The sequence below is a fragment of the Coregonus lavaretus genome (assembly GCF_964263955.1).
Source record: "Coregonus lavaretus genome assembly, contig: HAP1_SCAFFOLD_1212, whole genome shotgun sequence".
In the NCBI taxonomy this organism is placed as follows: Eukaryota; Metazoa; Chordata; class Actinopteri; order Salmoniformes; family Salmonidae; genus Coregonus; species Coregonus lavaretus.
In genome coordinates this window covers 72,149-90,062 of record NW_028166555.1, presented here as the reverse complement: position 1 = coordinate 90,062, position 17,914 = coordinate 72,149, and the positions used below count along the sequence as shown (strand labels likewise).

The window sequence follows — 17,914 nt, the reverse complement described above, 5'->3', positions numbered from 1 at the left end:
ATTTCTGTAAAGTACAGATCAAGGACCCATGATGTAATTCCGTTACCGTAATTCCGTTACCGGATGTAAATCCTACTATAGTTCAATATACTTAACCAAACATTTTGTCTTTTTCAAACTCAAGGTGTCATGTCATATAGTTGATACCCCATTCTTTCTGCAGACATCTTTGAATCTTAATTCGGAGCAGATGTTTAAGAGTTTTTGGAAAACGTGATCGCATAAAAACTGAGGGAGATTTTAGTATAATTCTGTTACCAAACTTTGTATCTGCACAGTTCTTCCAGTAAATGTGTTTTTGTGACATTTCTAGCTGGGTTTATACACCATGATATCTGTGGCTGGGAGAGTTCACACAGGGAGGCTGGTTCTGTGGTTCTGTGGGGCGGCAGGTAGCTTAGTGGTTAAGAGCGTTGTGCCAGTAACCGAAAGGTCGCTGGTTCTAATCCCCAAGCCAACTAGGTGAAAAATCTGTCGATGTGCCCTTGAGCAAGGCACTTAACCCTAATTGCTCCTGTAAGTCGCTCTGGATAAGAGCGTCTGCTAAATAATGTAAATGTAAAAATGTAATGTAAATGTGTTTGGGTTTATACACCATGATATCTGTGGCTGGGAGAGTTCACACAGGGAGCCTGGTTCTGTGTTTGGGTTTATACACCATGATATCTCTGGCTGGGAGAGTTCACACAGGGAGCCTGGTTCTGTGTTTGGGTTTATACACCATGATATCTGTGGCTGGGAGAGTTCACACAGGGAGCCTGGTTCTGTGTTTGGGTTTATACACCATGATATCTCTGGCTGGGAGAGTTCACACAGGGAGCCTGGTTCTGTGTTTGGGTTTATACACCATGATATCTCTGGCTGGGAGAGTTCACACAGGGAGCCTGGTTCTGTGTTTGGGTTTATACACCATGATATCTGTGGCTGGGAGAGTTCACACAGGGAGCCTGGTTCTGTGTTTGGGTTTATACACCATGATATCTCTGGCTGGGAGAGTTCACACAGGGAGCCTGGTTCTGTGTTTGGGTTTATACACCATGATATCTCTGGCTGGGAGAGTTCACACAGGGAGCCTGGTTCTGTGTTTGGGTTTATACACCATGATATCTCTGGCTGGGAGAGTTCACACAGGGAGCCTGGTTCTGTGTTTGGGTTTATACACCATGATATCTCTGGCTGGGAGAGTTCACACAGGGAGCCTGGTTCTGTGTTTGGGTTAATACACCATGATATCTCTGGCTGGGAGAGTTCACACAGGGAGCCTGGTTCTGTGTTTGGGTTTATACACCATGATATCTCTGGCTGGGAGAGTTCACACAGGGAGCCTGGTTCTGTGTTTGGGTTAATACACCATGATATCTCTGGCTGGGAGAGTTCACACAGGGAGCCTGGTTCTGTGTTTGGGTTTATACACCATGATATCTCTGGCTGGGAGAGTTCACACAGGGAGCCTGGTTCTGTGTTTGGGTTTATACACCATGATATCTCTGGCTGGGAGAGTTCACACAGGGAGCCTGGTTCTGTGTTTGGGTTTATACACCATGATATCTCTGGCTGGGAGAGTTCACACAGGGAGCCTGGTTCTGTGTTTGGGTTAATACACCATGATATCTCTGGCTGGGAGAGTTCACACAGGGAGCCTGGTTCTGTGTTTGGGTTAATACACCATGATATCTCTGGCTGGGAGAGTTCACACAGGGAGGCTGGTTCTGTGTTTGGGTTAATACACCATGATATCTCTGGCTGGGAGAGTTCACACAGGGAGCCTGGTTCTGTGTTTGGGTTAATACACCATGATATCTCTGGCTGGGAGAGTTCACACAGGGAGGCTGGTTCTGTGTTTGGGTTAATACACCATGATATCTCTGGCTGGGTTAATACACCATGATATCTCTGGCTGGGTTAATACACCATGATATCTCTGGCTGGGAGAGTTCACACAGGGAGCCTGGTTCTGTGTTTGGGTTTATACACCATGATATCTCTGGCTGGGTTAATACACCATGATATCTCTGGCTGGGAGAGTTCACACAGGGAGCCTGGTTCTGTGTTTGGGTTAATACACCATGATATCTCTGGCTGGGAGAGTTCACACAGGGAGCCTGGTTCTGTGTTTGGGTTAATACACCATGATATCTCTGGCTGGGAGAGTTCACACAGGGAGCCTGGTTCTGTGTTTGGGTTAATACACCATGATATCTCTGGCTGGGTTTATACACCATGATATCTCTGGCTGGGAGAGTTCACACAGGGAGCCTGGTTCTGTGTTTGGGTTAATACACCATGATATCTCTGGCTGGGAGAGTTCACACAGGGAGCCTGGTTCTGTGTTTGGGCCTGGTTGGGAGGCTGGTTCTGTGTTTGTGCCTGGTTGGCACCTTGCTCTCCTTGCTGAGCATTTGTCTCCTTGCTGCTCTGCTGTTTGTTGCTACTTGGCTACCTGCCAAACTATTCACGTTTTACTTTTAATAAACGTTTAATCAATCTCTGTGTTCAACAAATTTACCAACTTTTTAGTTTTGTCCTCACTCATCTTTTTTCGTTAAACTTTTTCACCCCGGACGTTTATCCCGAGACAGAAGAGTCATTTTCCTGTGCGTTTTAGCTGCCAACTTTACGTTATTTTCCGTTTTTCCATCGCAACTTTTTTTTCCCTTATTCAACTTTTTCACTCCGGACGCTTTATCTGGACATGGCTCATCAACATCTTCAACAGCCGAAGCTAAGTAGTAACATTAACATGATGTCTTTTAATTGCAGTCGCTGTACTCATAATATACAGGAGAATTCTCGCCTTACGGCGAGAATAGCTGTGCTACAAGCCCAGCTTCAGACGCAATCGTTAGGCAAGAGTATTATCAGTGTAGGAAAGGAAGAAACAGCGTCTGTGCCACCAGTAAGTACAGACAGTAACGTTAGTATAACTCCCCCCGCACAGTCCCTGCAGCCGGACAACTTTCTCATGGCTTCTGGAGGGAAATACTGTTGGAATGCTCAACCGGTGTCGCTCATTCAGCCGACAGAAACCTTCAACCGGTTTTCCCCATTATGTAGCGAGTCGGAGTCTGAGTCTGAGTCTTCTCTAGTCTCTACTCCTCCCGTTACGGGGTCTGAGACGCCGAAGGCTCCCACCATTAGCTCTGACAAATTGAAAACCCTAGTCATTGGCGACTCCATTACCCGCAGTATTAGACTTAAAACGAATCACCCAGCGATCATACACTGTTTACCAGGGGGCAGGGCTACCGACGTTAAGGCTAATCTAAAGATGGTGCTGGCTAAAGCTAAAACTGGCGAGTGTAGAGAGTATAGAGATATTGTTATCCACGTCGGCACCAACGATGTTAGGATGAAACAGTCAGAGGTCACCAAGTGCAACATAGCTTCAGCGTGTAAATCAGCTAGAAAGATGTGTCGGCATCGAGTAATTGTCTCTGGCCCCCTCCCAGTTAGGGGAAGTGACGAGCTCTACAGCAGAGTCTCAGCACTTAATCGCTGGTTGAAAACTGTTTTCTGCCCCTCCCAAAAGATAACATTTGTGGATAATTGGCCCTCTTTCTGGGACTCACCCACAAACAGGATCAAGCCTGACCTGCTGAGGAGTGACGGACTCCATCCTAGCTGGAGGGGTGCTCTCCTCTTATCTACCAACATAGATAGGGCTCTAACTCCTTTAGCCCCACAGTGAAATAGGGTGCAGGCCAGGCAGCAGGCTGTTAGCCAACCTGCCAGCTTAGTGGAGTCTGCCAATAGCATAGTCAGTGTAGTCAGCTCAGCCATACCCATTGAGACTGTGTCTGTGCCTCGACCTAGGTTGGGCAAAACTAAACATGGTGGTGTCCACCCTAGCAATCTTATTAGGATAAAGACCTCCTCCATTCCTGCCATTATTGAAAGAGATCGTGATACCTCACATCTCAAAATAGGGTTACTTAATGTTAGATCCCTCACTTCAAAGGCAGTCATAGTCAATGAACTAATCACTGATCATAATCTTGATGTGATTGGCCTGACTGAAACATGGCTTAAGCCTGATGAATTTGCTGTGTTAAATGAGGCCTCACCTCCTGGTTACACTAGTGACCATATTCCCCGTGCATCCCGCAAAGGCGGAGGTGTTGCTAACATTTACGATAGCAAATTTCAATTTACAAAAAAAAAAATGACGTTTTCATCTTTCGAGCTTCTAGTCATGAAATCTATGCAGCCTACTCAATCACTTTTTATAGCTACTGTTTACAGGCCTCCTGGGCCATATACAGCGTTCCTCTCTGAGTTTCCTGAATTCCTATCAGACCTTGTAGTCATAGCAGATCATATTCTAATTTTTGGTGATTTTAATATTCACATGGAGAAGTCCACAGACCCACTCCAAAAGTCCTTCGGAGCCATTATCGACTCAGTGGGTTTTGTCCAACATGTCTCTGGACCTACTCACTGCCACAGTCATACTCTGGACCTAGTTTTGTCCCATGGAATAAATGTTGTAGATCTTAATGTTTTTCCACAAAATCCTGGACTATCGGACCACCATTTTATTACGTTTGCAATCGCAACAAATAATCTGCTCAGACCCCAACCAAGGAGCATCAAAAGTCGTGCTATAAATTCTCAGACAACACAAAAATTCATTGATGCCCTTCCAGACCCCTTCTGCCTACCCAAGGACGTCAGAGGACAAAAATCAGTTAACCACTTAACTGAGGAACTAAATTTAACCTTGCACAATACCCTAGATGCAGTTGCACCCCTAAAAACGAAAAACATTTGTCATAAGAAACTAGCTCCCTGGTATACAGAAAATACCCGAGCTTTGAAGCAAGCTTCCAGGAAATTGGAACGGAAATGGCGCCACACCAAACTGGAAGTCTTCCGACTAGCTTGGAAAGACAGTACCGTGCAGTACCGAAGAGCCCTCACTGCTGCTCGATCATCCTACTTTTCCAAATTAATCGAGGAAAATAAGAACAATCCAAAATTTCTTTTTGATACTGTTGCAAAGCTAACTAAAAAGCAGCATTCCCCAAGAGAGGATGGTTTTCACTTCAGCAGTGATAAATTCATGAACTTCTTTGAGGAAAAGATCATGACCATTAGAAAGCAAATTACGGACTCCTCTTTGAATCTGCGTATTCCTCCAGGGCTTAGCTGTCCTGGATCTGCACAGCTCTGCGAGGGCCTGGGATCGGGAGAGACACTTAAGTGTTTTAGTACTATATCTCTTGACACAATGATGAAAATAATCATGGCCTCTAAACCTTCAAGCTGCATACTGGATCCTATTCCTACTAAACTGCTGAAGGAGCTGCTTCCTGTGCTTGGCCCTCCTATGTTGAACATAATAAACAGCTCTCTATCCACCGGATGTGTACCAAACTCACTAAAAGTGGCAGTGATAAAGCCTCTCTTGAAAAAGCCAAACCTTGACCCGGAAAATATAAAAAACTATCGGCCAATATCGAATCTTCCATTCCTCTCAAAAATTTTAGAAAAAGCTGTTGCGCAGCAACTCACTGCCTTTCTGAAGACAAACAATGTATACGAAATGCTTCAGTCTGGTTTTAGACCCCATCATAGCACTGAGACTGCACTTGTGAAGGTGGTAAATGACCTTTTAATGGCGTCAGACCGAGGCTCTGCATCTGTCCTCGTGCTACTAGACCTTAGTGCTGCCTTTGACACCATCGATCACCACATTCTTTTGGAGAGACTGGAAACCCAAATTGGTCTACACGGACAAGTTCTGGCCTGGTTTAGATCCTACCTGTCGGAAAGATATCAGTTTGTCTCTGTGAATGGTCTGTCCTCCGACAAATCAACTGTACATTTCGGTGTTCCTCAAGGTTCCGTTTTAGGACCACTATTGTTTTCACTATATATTTTACCTCTTGGGGATGTTATTCGAAAACATAATGTTAACTTTCACTGCTATGCGGATGACACACAGCTGTACATTTCAATGAAGCATGGTGAAGCCCCAAAATTGCCCTCGCTAGAAGCCTGTGTTTCAGACATAAGGAAGTGGATGGCTGAAAACTTTTTACTTTTAAACTCGGACAAAACAGAGATGCTTGTTCTAGGTCCCAAGAAACAAAGAGATCTTCTGTTAAATCTGACAATTCATCTTGATGGTTGTAAAGTCGTCTCAAATAAAACTGTGAAGGACCTAGGCGTTACTCTTGACCCTGATCTCTCTTTTGACGAACATATCAAGACTGTTTCAAGGACAGCTTTTTTCCATCTACGTAACATTGCAAAAATCAGAAATTTTCTGTCCAAAAATGATGCAGAAAAATTAATCCATGCATTTGTTACTTCTAGATTAGACTACTGCAATGCTCTATTTTCCGGCTACCCGGATAAAGCACTAAATAAACTTCAGTTAGTGCTAAATACGGCTGCTAGAATCCTGACTAGAACCAAGAAATTTGATCATATTACTCCAGTGCTAGCTTCCCTACACTGGCTTCCTGTTAAGGCAAGGGCTGATTTCAAGGTTTTACTGTTAACCTATAAAGCGTTACATGGGCTTGCTCCTACCTATCTTTCCGAGTTGGTCCTGCCGTACATACCAATACGTACGCTACGGTCACAAGACGCAGGCCTCCTAATTGTCCCTAGAATTTCTAAGCAAACAGCGGGAGGCAGGGCTTTCTCCTATAGATCTCCATTTTTATGGAACAGTCTGCCTACCCATGTGAGAGACGCAGACTCGGTCTCAACCTTTAAGTCTTTACTGAAGACTTATCTCTTCAGTAGGTCATATGATTGAGTGTAGTCTGGCCCAGGAGTGTGAAGGTGAACGGAAAGGCTGGAGCAACGAACAGCCCTTGCTGTCTCTGCCAGGCCGGTTCCCCTCTCCACTGGGGTTCTCTGCCTCTAACCCTGTTGCAGGGGCTGAGTCACTGGCCTGCTGGTGCTCTTTCATGCCGTCCCTGGGAGGGGTGCGTCACTTGAGTGGGTTGAGTTACTGACGTGATCTTCCTGTCTGGGTTGGCGCCCCCCCCCCCCTTGGTTTGTGCTGTGGTGGAGACCTCTGTGGGCTATACTCGGCCTTGTCTCAGGATTGTAAGTTGGTGGTTGGGGATATCCCTCTAGTGGTGCGGGGGCTGTGCTTTGGCGGAGTGGGTGGGGTTATATCCTTCCTGTTTGGCCCTGTCCGGGGGTTTCTTCGGATGGGGCCACAGTGTCTCCGGACCGCTCCTGTCTCAGCCTCCAGTATTTATGCTGCAGTAGTTTATGTGTCGGGGGGCTGGGGTTAGTTGGTTATACCTGGAGTACTTCTCCTGTCTTATCCAGTGTCCTGTGTGAATTTAAGTATGCTCTCTCTAATTCTCTCGTTCTCTCTTTCTCTCTGAGAACCTGAGCCCTAGGACCATACGTCAGGACTACCGGGCATGATGACACCCTGCTGCCCCCAGTCCGCCTGGCCTTGCTGCTATTCCAGTTTCAACTGTTCTGCCTGCGGCTACGAAACCCCTACCTGTCCCAGACCTGCTGTTTTCAACTCTAAATGATCGGCTATGAAAAGCCAACTGAGAGACCTGAGCCCTAGGACCATACGTCGGGACTACCGGCCGTGGTGACTCCTTGCTATCCCCAGTCCGCCTGGCCTTGCTGCTATTCCAGTTTAAACTGTTCTGCCTGCGGTTATGGAACCCCTACCTGTCCCAGACCTGCTGTTTTAAACTCTAATGATCGGCTATGAAAAGCCAACTGAGATTTATTCCTGATTATTATTTGACCATGCTTGTCACTTATGAACATTTTTGAACATCTTGGCATGGTTCTGTTATAATCTCCACCCGGCACAGCCAGAAGAGGACTGGCCACCCCTCATAGCCTGGTTCCTCTCTAGGTTTCTTCCTAGGTTTTGCCTTTCTAGGGAGTTTTTCCTAGCCACCGTGCTTCTACACCTGCATTACTAGCTGTTTGGGGTTTTAGGCTGGGTTTCTGTACAGCACTTCGAGATATTAGCTGATGTAAGAAGGGCTATATAAAATAAAATTGATTGATTGATTGATTGGTTGGGAGGCTGGTTCTGTGTTTGGGCCTGGTTGGGAGGCTGGTTCTGTGTTTGTGCCTGGTTGGGAGGCTGGGACTGCTCTACCCTGGAGTTTCCTTCTGGAGAACCCCTTGGGAGTTAGGGTTAGGGCTCCCTGAGTGTTTCACTGTTGTTTCTCCTCTGATAAAGCTGCAGCTATAGACTGAGATAAAGCCAGGGACAGGAAAGAGTACTGTAGGGTTAGGGTCACAGGTCAGGACCAGGGAAGAGTACTGTAGGGTTAGGGTCACAGGTCAGGACCAGGGAAGAGTACTGTAGGGTTAGGGTCACAGGTCAGGACCAGGGAAGAGTACTGTAGGGTTAGGGTCACAGGTCAGGACCAGGGAATAGTACTGTAGGGTTAGGGTCACAGGTCAGGACCAGGGAAGAGTACTGTAGGGTTAGGGTCACAGGTCAGGACCAGGGAAGAGTACTGTAGGGTTAGGGTCACAGGTCAGGGTTAGGGTCACAGGTCAGGACCAGGGAAGAGTACTGTAGGGTTAGGGTCACAGGTCAGGACCAGGGAAGAGTACTGTAGGGTTAGGGTCACAGGTCAGGACCAGGGAAGAGTACTGTAGGGTTAGGGTCACAGGTCAGGACCAGGGAATAGTACTGTAGGGTTAGGGTCACAGGTCAGGACCAGGGAAGAGTACTGTAGGGTTAGGGTCACAGGTCAGGACCAGGGAAGAGTACTGTAGGGTTAGGGTCACAGGTCAGGGTTAGGGTCACAGGTCAGGACCAGGGAAGAGTACTGTAGTGTTAGGGTCACAGGTCAGGACCAGGGAAGAGTACTGTAGGGTTAGGGTCACAGGTCAGGACCAGGGAATAGTACTGTAGGGTTAGGGTCACAGGTCAGGACCAGGGAAGAGTACTGTAGGGTTAGGGTCACAGGTCAGGACCAGGGAAGAGTACTGTAGGGTTAGGGTCACAGATCAGGGTTAGGGTCACAGGTCAGGACCAGGGAAGAGTACTGTAGGGTTAGGGTCACAGGTCAGGACCAGGGAAGAGTACTGTAGGGTTAGGGTCACAGGTCAGGACCAGGGAAGAGTACTGTAGGCTTAGGGTCACAGGTCAGGACCAGGGAAGAGTACTGTAGGGTTAGGGTCACAGGTCAGGGTTAGGGTCACAGGTCAGGACCAGGGAAGAGTACTGTAGGGTTAGGGTCACAGGTCAGGACCAGGGAAGAGTACTGTAGGGTTAGGGTCACAGGTCAGGACCAGGGAAGAGTACTGTAGGGTTAGGGTCATAGGTCAGGACCAGGGAAGAGTACTGCAGGGTTAGGGTCACAGGTCAGGACCAGGGAAGAGTACTGTAGGGTTAGGGTCACAGGTCAGGACCAGGGAAGAGTACTGTAGGGTTAGGGTCACAGGTCAGGACCAGGGAAGAGTACTGTAGGGTTAGGGTCACAGGTCAAGACCAGGGAAGAGTACTGTAGGGTTAGGTTCAGAGCTGAGTGATATCCTAGCCCTAGGTTATGTCAGGGAAACAGAATAGAATATAACTCCTTTATTCAATATTCTGTTAGACATAAAGAGGACTTTTTGGCTTCATCATTGCTGCAGTGTTGCAACACGTGTTGTTGACAAATTAATGATATTGCTTAACTCTTATCACATGTCATGTAATCATATTCTAAGCATTGCTGCTCTCTCTCCCTCCTCCCCCCTCTCTCTCCCTCCTCCCCCCTCTCTCTCTCCCTCCTCCCCCCTCTCTCTCTCCCTCCTCCCCCCTCTCTCCCTCCTCCCCCTCTCTCTCCCTCCTCCCCCCTCTCTCTCCCTCCTCCCCCCTCTCTCTCCCTCCTCCCCCCTCTCTCTCTCCCTCCTCCCCCCTCTCTCTCCCTCCTCCCCCCTCTCTCTCCCTCCTCCCCCTCTCTCCCTCCTCCCCCCTATCTCTCCCTCCTCCCCCCTCTCTCTCTCACTCCTCCCCCCTCTCTCTCCCTCCTCCCCCCTCTCTCTCCCTCCTCCCCCTCTCTCTCCCTCCTCCCCTCTATCTCTCCCTCCTCCCTCCACCCCCTCTCTCTCTCCCTCTCCCTCCCTTCTCCCCTCTCTCCCTCTCTCCCTCCTCCCTCCTCCCCCTCTCTCTCTCTCCCTCTTTCCCCCTCTCTTTCCCCCCCTCTTTCCCTCCCTTCTCCCTCTTGCCCTCCCTCCCTCCTCGCCCCCTCTCGCCCTACCTCCCTTCCTCGCCCTCCCACCCTCCCTCCCTCTCACCCTCCCACCCTCCCACCTTCCTCGCCCTCCCTCCTCCCCTCCCTCCCTCCTCCCCTCCCTCCCTCCCTCCTCCCCTCCCTCCCTCGCCCCCTCCTCCCCTCCTCCCCTCCCTCCCTCCCTCCTCCCCTCCCTCCCTCGCCCCCTCCTCCCCTCCCTCTCTCCCTCTCTCCCTTCTCCTCCTGTAGAACCTGAAAGCGGACCCAGAGGAGCTGTTCACTAAGTTGGAGAGGATAGGTAAAGGCTCGTTTGGTGAGGTGTTTAAAGGAATAGACAACAGGACTCAGAAGGTGGTGGCCATTAAGATCATTGACCTGGAGGAGGCTGAGGACGAGATAGAGGACATCCAGCAGGAGATCACCGTGCTGAGTCAGTGTGACAGCCCCTTCATCACCAAGTACTATGGATCATACCTGAAGGTAGGTTATAGGGTTAAGGGTCAGCCTTATAGATCAGGAGGTCACCGTGCTGAGTCAGTGGGACAGCCCCTTCATCACCAAGTACTATGGATCATACCTGAAGGTAGGTTATAGGGTTAAGGGTCAGCCTTATAGATCAGGAGGTCACCGTGCTGAGTCAGTGGGACAGCCCCTTCATCACCAAGTACTATGGATCATACCTGAAGGTAGGTTATAGGGTTAAGGGTCAGGAGATCACCGTGCTGAGTCAGTGGGACAGCCCCTTCATCACCAAGTACTATGGATCATACCTGAAGGTAGGTTATAGGGTTAAGGGTCAGCCTTATAGATCAGGAGGTCACCGTGCTGAGTCAGTGTGACAGCCCCTTCATCACCAAGTACTATGGATCATACCTGAAGGTAGGTTATAGGGTTAAGGGTCAGCCTTATAGATCAGGAGGTCACCGTGCTGAGTCAGTGTGACAGCCCCTTCATCACCAAGTACTATGGATCATACCTGAAGGTAGGTTATAGGGTTAAGGGTCAGGAGGTCACCGTGCTGAGTCAGTGTGACAGCCCCTTCATCACCAAGTACTATGGATCATACCTGAAGGTAGGTTATAGGGTTAAGGGTCAGCCTTATAGATCAGGAGGTCACCGTGCTGAGTCAGTGTGACAGCCCCTTCATCACCAAGTACTATGGATCATACCTGAAGGTAGGTTATAGGGTTAAGGGTCAGCCTTATAGATCAGGAGGTCACCGTGCTGAGTCAGTGGGACAGCCCCTTCATCACCAAGTACTATGGATCATACCTGAAGGTAGGTTATAGGGTTAAGGGTCAGCCTTATAGATCAGGAGGTCACCGTGCTGAGTCAGTGGGACAGCCCCTTCATCACCAAGTACTATGGATCATACCTGAAGGTAGGTTATAGGGTTAAGGGTCAGCCTTATAGATCAGGAGGTCACCGTGCTGAGTCAGTGGGACAGCCCCTTCATCACCAAGTACTATGGATCATACCTGAAGGTAGGTTATAGGGTTAAGGGTCAGGAGATCACCGTGCTGAGTCAGTGGGACAGCCCCTTCATCACCAAGTACTATGGATCATACCTGAAGGTAGGTTATAGGGTTAAGGGTCAGCCTTATAGATCAGGAGGTCACCGTGCTGAGTCAGTGTGACAGCCCCTTCATCACCAAGTACTATGGATCATACCTGAAGGTAGGTTATAGGGTTAAGGGTCAGGAGATCACCGTGCTGAGTCAGTGGGACAGCCCCTTCATCACCAAGTACTACGGATCATACCTGAAGGTAGGTTATAGGGTTAAGGGTCAGCCTTATAGATCAGGAGGTCACCGTGCTGAGTCAGTGTGACAGCCCCTTCATCACCAAGTACTATGGATCATACCTGAAGGTAGGTTATAGGGTTAAGGGTCAGCCTTATAGATCAGGAGGTCACCGTGCTGAGTCAGTGGGACAGCCCCTTCATCACCAAGTACTATGGATCATACCTGAAGGTAGGTTATAGGGTTAAGGGTCAGCCTTATAGATCAGGAGGTCACCGTGCTGAGTCAGTGGGACAGCCCCTTCATCACCAAGTACTATGGATCATACCTGAAGGTAGGTTATAGGGTTAAGGGTCAGCCTTATAGATCAGGAGGTCACCGTGCTGAGTCAGTGTGACAGCCCCTTCATCACCAAGTACTATGGATCATACCTGAAGGTAGGTTATAGGGTTAAGGGTCAGCCTTATAGATCAGGAGGTCACCGTGCTGAGTCAGTGGGACAGCCCCTTCATCACCAAGTACTATGGATCATACCTGAAGGTAGGTTATAGGGTTAAGGGTCAGCCTTATAGATCAGGAGGTCACCGTGCTGAGTCAGTGGGACAGCCCCTTCATCACCAAGTACTATGGATCATACCTGAAGGTAGGTTATAGGGTTAAGGGTCAGCCTTATAGATCAGGAGGTCACCGTGCTGAGTCAGTGGGACAGCCCCTTCATCACCAAGTACTATGGATCATACCTGAAGGTAGGTTATAGGGTTAAGGGTCAGCCTTATAGATCAGGAGGTCACCGTGCTGAGTCAGTGGGACAGCCCCTTCATCACCAAGTACTATGGATCATACCTGAAGGTAGGTTATAGGGTTAAGGGTCAGGAGATCACCGTGCTGAGTCAGTGTGACAGCCCCTTCATCACCAAGTACTACGTCTCCTATCTCAAAGTGAGCACCACTATCCCATAATACCCCCCTGCTGTACCACTGTCCCCTGCAACACAACACTATTGATCCAGTCTGTTAGTCAGTACCATGTACAGTTCTGAACAGATGACCTCCATGTCGCTGTCTCTGGAGTGAATTCCCTGTTGGAGGGCAAACTGGGCCATGTCGCTGTCTCTGGAGTGAATTCCCTGTTGGAGGGCAAACTGGGCCATGTCTCTGTCTCTGGAGTGAATTCCCTGTTGGAGGGCAAACTGGGCCATGTCGCTGTCTCTGGAGTGAATTCCCTGTTGGAGGGCAAACTGGGCCATGTCGCTGTCTCTGGAGTGAATTCCCTGTTGGAGGGCAAACTGGGCCATGTCTCTGTCTCTGGAGTGAATTCCCTGTTGGAGGGCAAACTGGGCCATGTCGCTGTCTCTGGAGTGAATTCCCTGTTGGAGGGCAAACTGGGCCATGTCGCTGTCTCTGGAGTGAATTCCCTGTTGGAGGGCAAACTGGGCCATGTCTCTGTCTCTGGAGTGAATTCCCTGTTGGAGGGCAAACTGGGCCATGTCGCTGTCTCTGGAGTGAATTCCCTGTTGGAGGGCAAACTGGGCCATGTCGCTGTCTCTGGAGTGAATTCCCTGTTGGAGGGCAAACTGGGCCATGTCGCTGTCTCTGGAGTGAATTCCCTGTTGGAGGGCAAACTGGGCCATGTCGCTGTCTCTGGAGTGAATTCCCTGTCGGAGGGCAAACTGGGCCATGTCGCTGTCTCTGGAGTGAATTCCCTGTTGGAGGGCAAACTGGGCCATGTCGCTGTCTCTGGAGTGAATTCCCTGTTGGAGGGCAAACTGGGCCATGTCGCTGTCTCTGGAGTGAATTCCCTGTTGGAGGGCAAACTGGGCCATGTCGCTGTCTCTGGAGTGAATTCCCTGTTGGAGGGCAAACTGGGCCATGTCGCTGTCTCTGGAGTGAATTCCCTGTTGGAGGGCAAACTGGGCCATGTCGCTGTCTCTGGAGTGAATTCCCTGTTGGAGGGCAAACTGGGCCATGTCGCTGTCTCTGGAGTGAATTCCCTGTTGGAGGGCAAACTGGGCCATGTCGCTGTCTCTGGAGTGAATTCCCTGTTGGAGGGCAAACTGGGCCATGTCGCTGTCTCTGGAGTGAATTCCCTGTTGGAGGGCAAACTGGGCCATGTCGCTGTCTCTGGAGTGAATTCCCTGTTGGAGGGCAAACTGGGCCATGTCGCTGTCTCTGGAGTGAATTCCCTGTTGGAGGGCAAACTGGGCCATGTCGCTGTCTCTGGAGTGAATTCCCTGTTGGAGGGCAAACTGGGCCATGTCGCTGTCTCTGGAGTGAATTCCCTGTTGGAGGGCAAACTGGGCCATGTCTCTGTCTCTGGAGTGAATTCCCTGTTGGAGGGCAAACTGGGCCATGTCGCTGTCTCTGGAGTGAATTCCCTGTTGGAGGGCAAACTGGGCCATGTCGCTGTCTCTGGAGTGAATTCCCTGTTGGAGGGCAAACTGGGCCATGTCGCTGTCTCTGGAGTGAATTCCCTGTTGGAGGGCAAACTGGGCCATGTCGCTGTCTCTGGAGTGAATTCCCTGTCGGAGGGCAAACTGGGCCATGTCGCTGTCTCTGGAGTGAATTCCCTGTTGGAGGGCAAACTGGGCCATGTCGCTGTCTCTGGAGTGAATTCCCTGTTGGAGGGCAAACTGGGCCATGTCGCTGTCTCTGGAGTGAATTCCCTGTTGGAGGGCAAACTGGGCCATGTCGCTGTCTCTGGAGTGAATTCCCTGTTGGAGGGCAAACTGGGCCATGTCGCTGTCTCTGGAGTGAATTCCCTGTTGGAGGGCAAACTGGGCCATGTCGCTGTCTCTGGAGTGAATTCCCTGTTGGAGGGCAAACTGGGCCATGTCGCTGTCTCTGGAGTGAATTCCCTGTTGGAGGGCAAACTGGGCCATGTCGCTGTCTCTGGAGTGAATTCCCTGTTGGAGGGCAAACTGGGCCATGTCGCTGTCTCTGGAGTGAATTCCCTGTTGGAGGGCAAACTGGGCCATGTCGCTGTCTCTGGAGTGAATTCCCTGTTGGAGGGCAAACTGGGCCATGTCGCTGTCTCTGGAGTGAATTCCCTGTTGGAGGGCAAACTGGGCCATGTCGCTGTCTCTGGAGTGAATTCCCTGTTGGAGGGCAAACTGGGCCATGTCGCTGTCTCTGGAGTGAATTCCCTGTTGGAGGGCAAACTGGGCCATGTCGCTGTCTCTGGAGTGAATTCCCTGTCGGAGGGCAAACTGGGCCATGTCGCTGTCTCTGGAGTGAATTCCCTGTCGGAGGGCAAACTGGGCCATGTCGCTGTCTCTGGAGTGAATTCCCTGTCGGAGGGCAAACTGGGCCATGTCGCTGTCTCTGGAGTGAATTCCCTGTCGGAGGGCAAACTGGGCCATGTCGCTGTCTCTGGAGTGAATTCCCTGTCGGAGGGCAAACTGGGCCATGTCGCTGTCTCTGGAGTGAATTTCCTGTTGGAGGGCAAACTGGGCCATGTCGCTGTCTCTGGAGTGAATTCCCTGTTGGAGGGCAAACTGGGCCATGTCGCTGTCTCTGGAGTGAATTCCCTGTTGGAGGGCAAACTGGGCCATGTCGCTGTCTCTGGAGTGAATTCCCTGTTGGAGGGCAAACTGGGCCATGTCGCTGTCTCTGGAGTGAATTCCCTGTTGGAGGGCAAACTGGGCCATGTCGCTGTCTCTGGAGTGAATTCCCTGTTGGAGGGCAAACTGGGCCATGTCGCTGTCTCTGGAGTGAATTCCCTGTTGGAGGGCAAACTGGGCCATGTCGCTGTCTCTGGAGTGAATTCCCTGTTGGAGGGCAAACTGGGCCATGTCGCTGTCTCTGGAGTGAATTCCCCGTTGGAGGGCAAACTGGGCCATGTCGCTGTCTCTGGAGTGAATTCCCCGTTGGAGGGCAAACTGGGCCATGTCGCTGTCTCTGGAGTGAATTCCCTGTTGGAGGGCAAACTGGGCCATGTCGCTGTCTCTGGAGTGAATTCCCTGTCGGAGGGCAAACTGAAGGCTTTTACAGGTTGTTTTCTAAACATACCGTACTTCAGCCTAGTGTCCTCGTTTCTGGCCTAGATATTAAACAGTTAGAGCCACTAGATGGAAGATACTAAGTGAAAAGCAAAGTGGTTCTCCCCTGCAGACATCTGGTCCACAGGCTGATATTCAGGACCATTATCATGTTAGTAGGAAGGGATTTAACCGCATTTTAATCTCTCTTCCCACTTCTCTCCATTTTAATCCCAAATTAAACCAGGATAAAAGACTCCTGACTCCCACCAGACCGAGCGTCTCATGGCACCAGCACTTATTTAGAAAGATTTGGAGGAACCAGCCCCTGCCCTAACACACCTGTAACGGGTCTCTCCTCTCTGTTTTAGGAGGCCAAGCTATGGATCATCATGGAGTATCTAGGGGGAGGCTCAGCATTAGATCTGGTGAGTGATGTTACCAGGAGTCGCCCAATATGTGTACGTTGTGCTAGCTAACAGTGGTGGTTGTTGTGAGTTGTGCTAGCTAACAGTGTTGGTTGTGTGAGTTGTACTAACTAACAGTGGTGGTTGTGTGAGTTGTACTAGCTAACAGTGGTGGTTTTGTGAGTTGTGCTAACTAACAGTGGTGGTTGTGTGAGTTGTGCTAACTAACAGTGGTGGTTGTGTGAGTTGTGCTAGCTAACAGTGGTGGTTGTGTGAGTTGTACTAACTAACAGTGGTGGTTGTGTGAGTTGTACTAACTAACAGTGGTGGTTGTGTGAGTTGTGCTAACTAACAGTGGTGGTTGTGTGAGTTGTACTAACTAACTGTGGTGGTTGTGTGAGTTGTGCTAACTAACAGTGGTGGTTGTGTGAGTTGTGCTAACTAACAGTGGTGGTTGTGTGAGTTGTACTAGCTAACAGTGGTGGTTGTGTGAGTTGTACTAGCTAACAGTGGTGGTTGTGTGAGTTGTGCTAACTAACGGTGGTTGTGTGAGTTGTACTAACGGTGGTTGTGTGAGTTGTGCTAGCTAACAGTGGTGGTTGTGTGAGTTGTGCTAGCTAACAGTGGTGGTTGTGTGAGTTGTGCTAACTAACAGTGGTGGTTCTGTGAGTTGTGCTAGCTAACAGTGGTGGTTGTGTGAGTTGTACTAACTAACAGTGGTGGTTGTGTGAGTTGTACTAGCTAACAGTGGTGGTTGTGTGAGTTGTACTAACTAACAGTGGTGGTTGTGTGAGTTGTACTAACTAACAGTGGTGGTTGTGTGAGTTGTGCTAACTAACAGTGGTGGTTGTGTGAGTTGTACTAACTAACTGTGGTGGTTGTGTGAGTTGTGCTAGCTAACAGTGGTGGTTGTGTGAGTTGTACTAACTAACAGTGGTGGTTGTGTGAGTTGTACTAGCTAACAGTGGTGGTTGTGTGAGTTGTACTAACTAACAGTGGTGGTTGTGTGAGTTGTACTAACTAACAGTGGTGGTTGTGTGAGTTGTGCTAACTAACAGTGGTGGTTGTGTGAGTTGTACTAACTAACTGTGGTGGTTGTGTGAGTTGTGCTAGCTAACAGTGGTGGTTGTGTGAGTTGTACTAACTAACAGTGGTGGTTGTGTGAGTTGTACTAGCTAACAGTGGTGGTTGTGTGAGTTGTACTAACTAACAGTGGTGGTTTTGTGAGTTGTGCTAACTAACGGTGGTTGTGTGAGTTGTACTAACGGTGGTTGTGTGAGTTGTACTAACTAACAGTGGTGGTTGTGTGAGTTGTACTAACTAACAGTGGTGGTTGTGTGAGTTGTACTAGCTAACAGTGGTGGTTGTGTGAGTTGTGCTAACTAACAGTGGTGGTTGTGTGAGTTGTACTAGCTAACAGTGGTGGTTGTGTGAGTTGTACTAGCTAACAGTGGTGGTTGTGTGAGTTGTGCTAACTAACGGTGGTTGTGTGAGTTGTACTAACGGTGGTTGTGTGAGTTGTGCTAGCTAACAGTGGTGGTTGTGTGAGTTGTGCTAACTAACAGTGGTGGTTGTGTGAGTTGTGCTAGCTAACAGTGGTG

The 17,914-nt window shown here is 49.5% G+C and overlaps 1 protein-coding gene across 1 annotated transcript in view; it reads left to right on the top strand.

The window, feature by feature from the left end:
• The window catches only part of LOC311114558 (serine/threonine-protein kinase 24-like), a 62,889-nt gene that overhangs the window by 1,495 nt on the left and 43,480 nt on the right, over positions 1–17,914 (top strand). The window contains exons 2-3 of the mRNA XM_084189798.1: positions 10,437–10,667; positions 16,278–16,334. Of these exons, the coding sequence (XP_084045924.1) occupies positions 10,437–10,667; positions 16,278–16,334 (288 nt within the window). The remainder of the gene's footprint in view (positions 1–10,436; positions 10,668–16,277; positions 16,335–17,914) is intronic.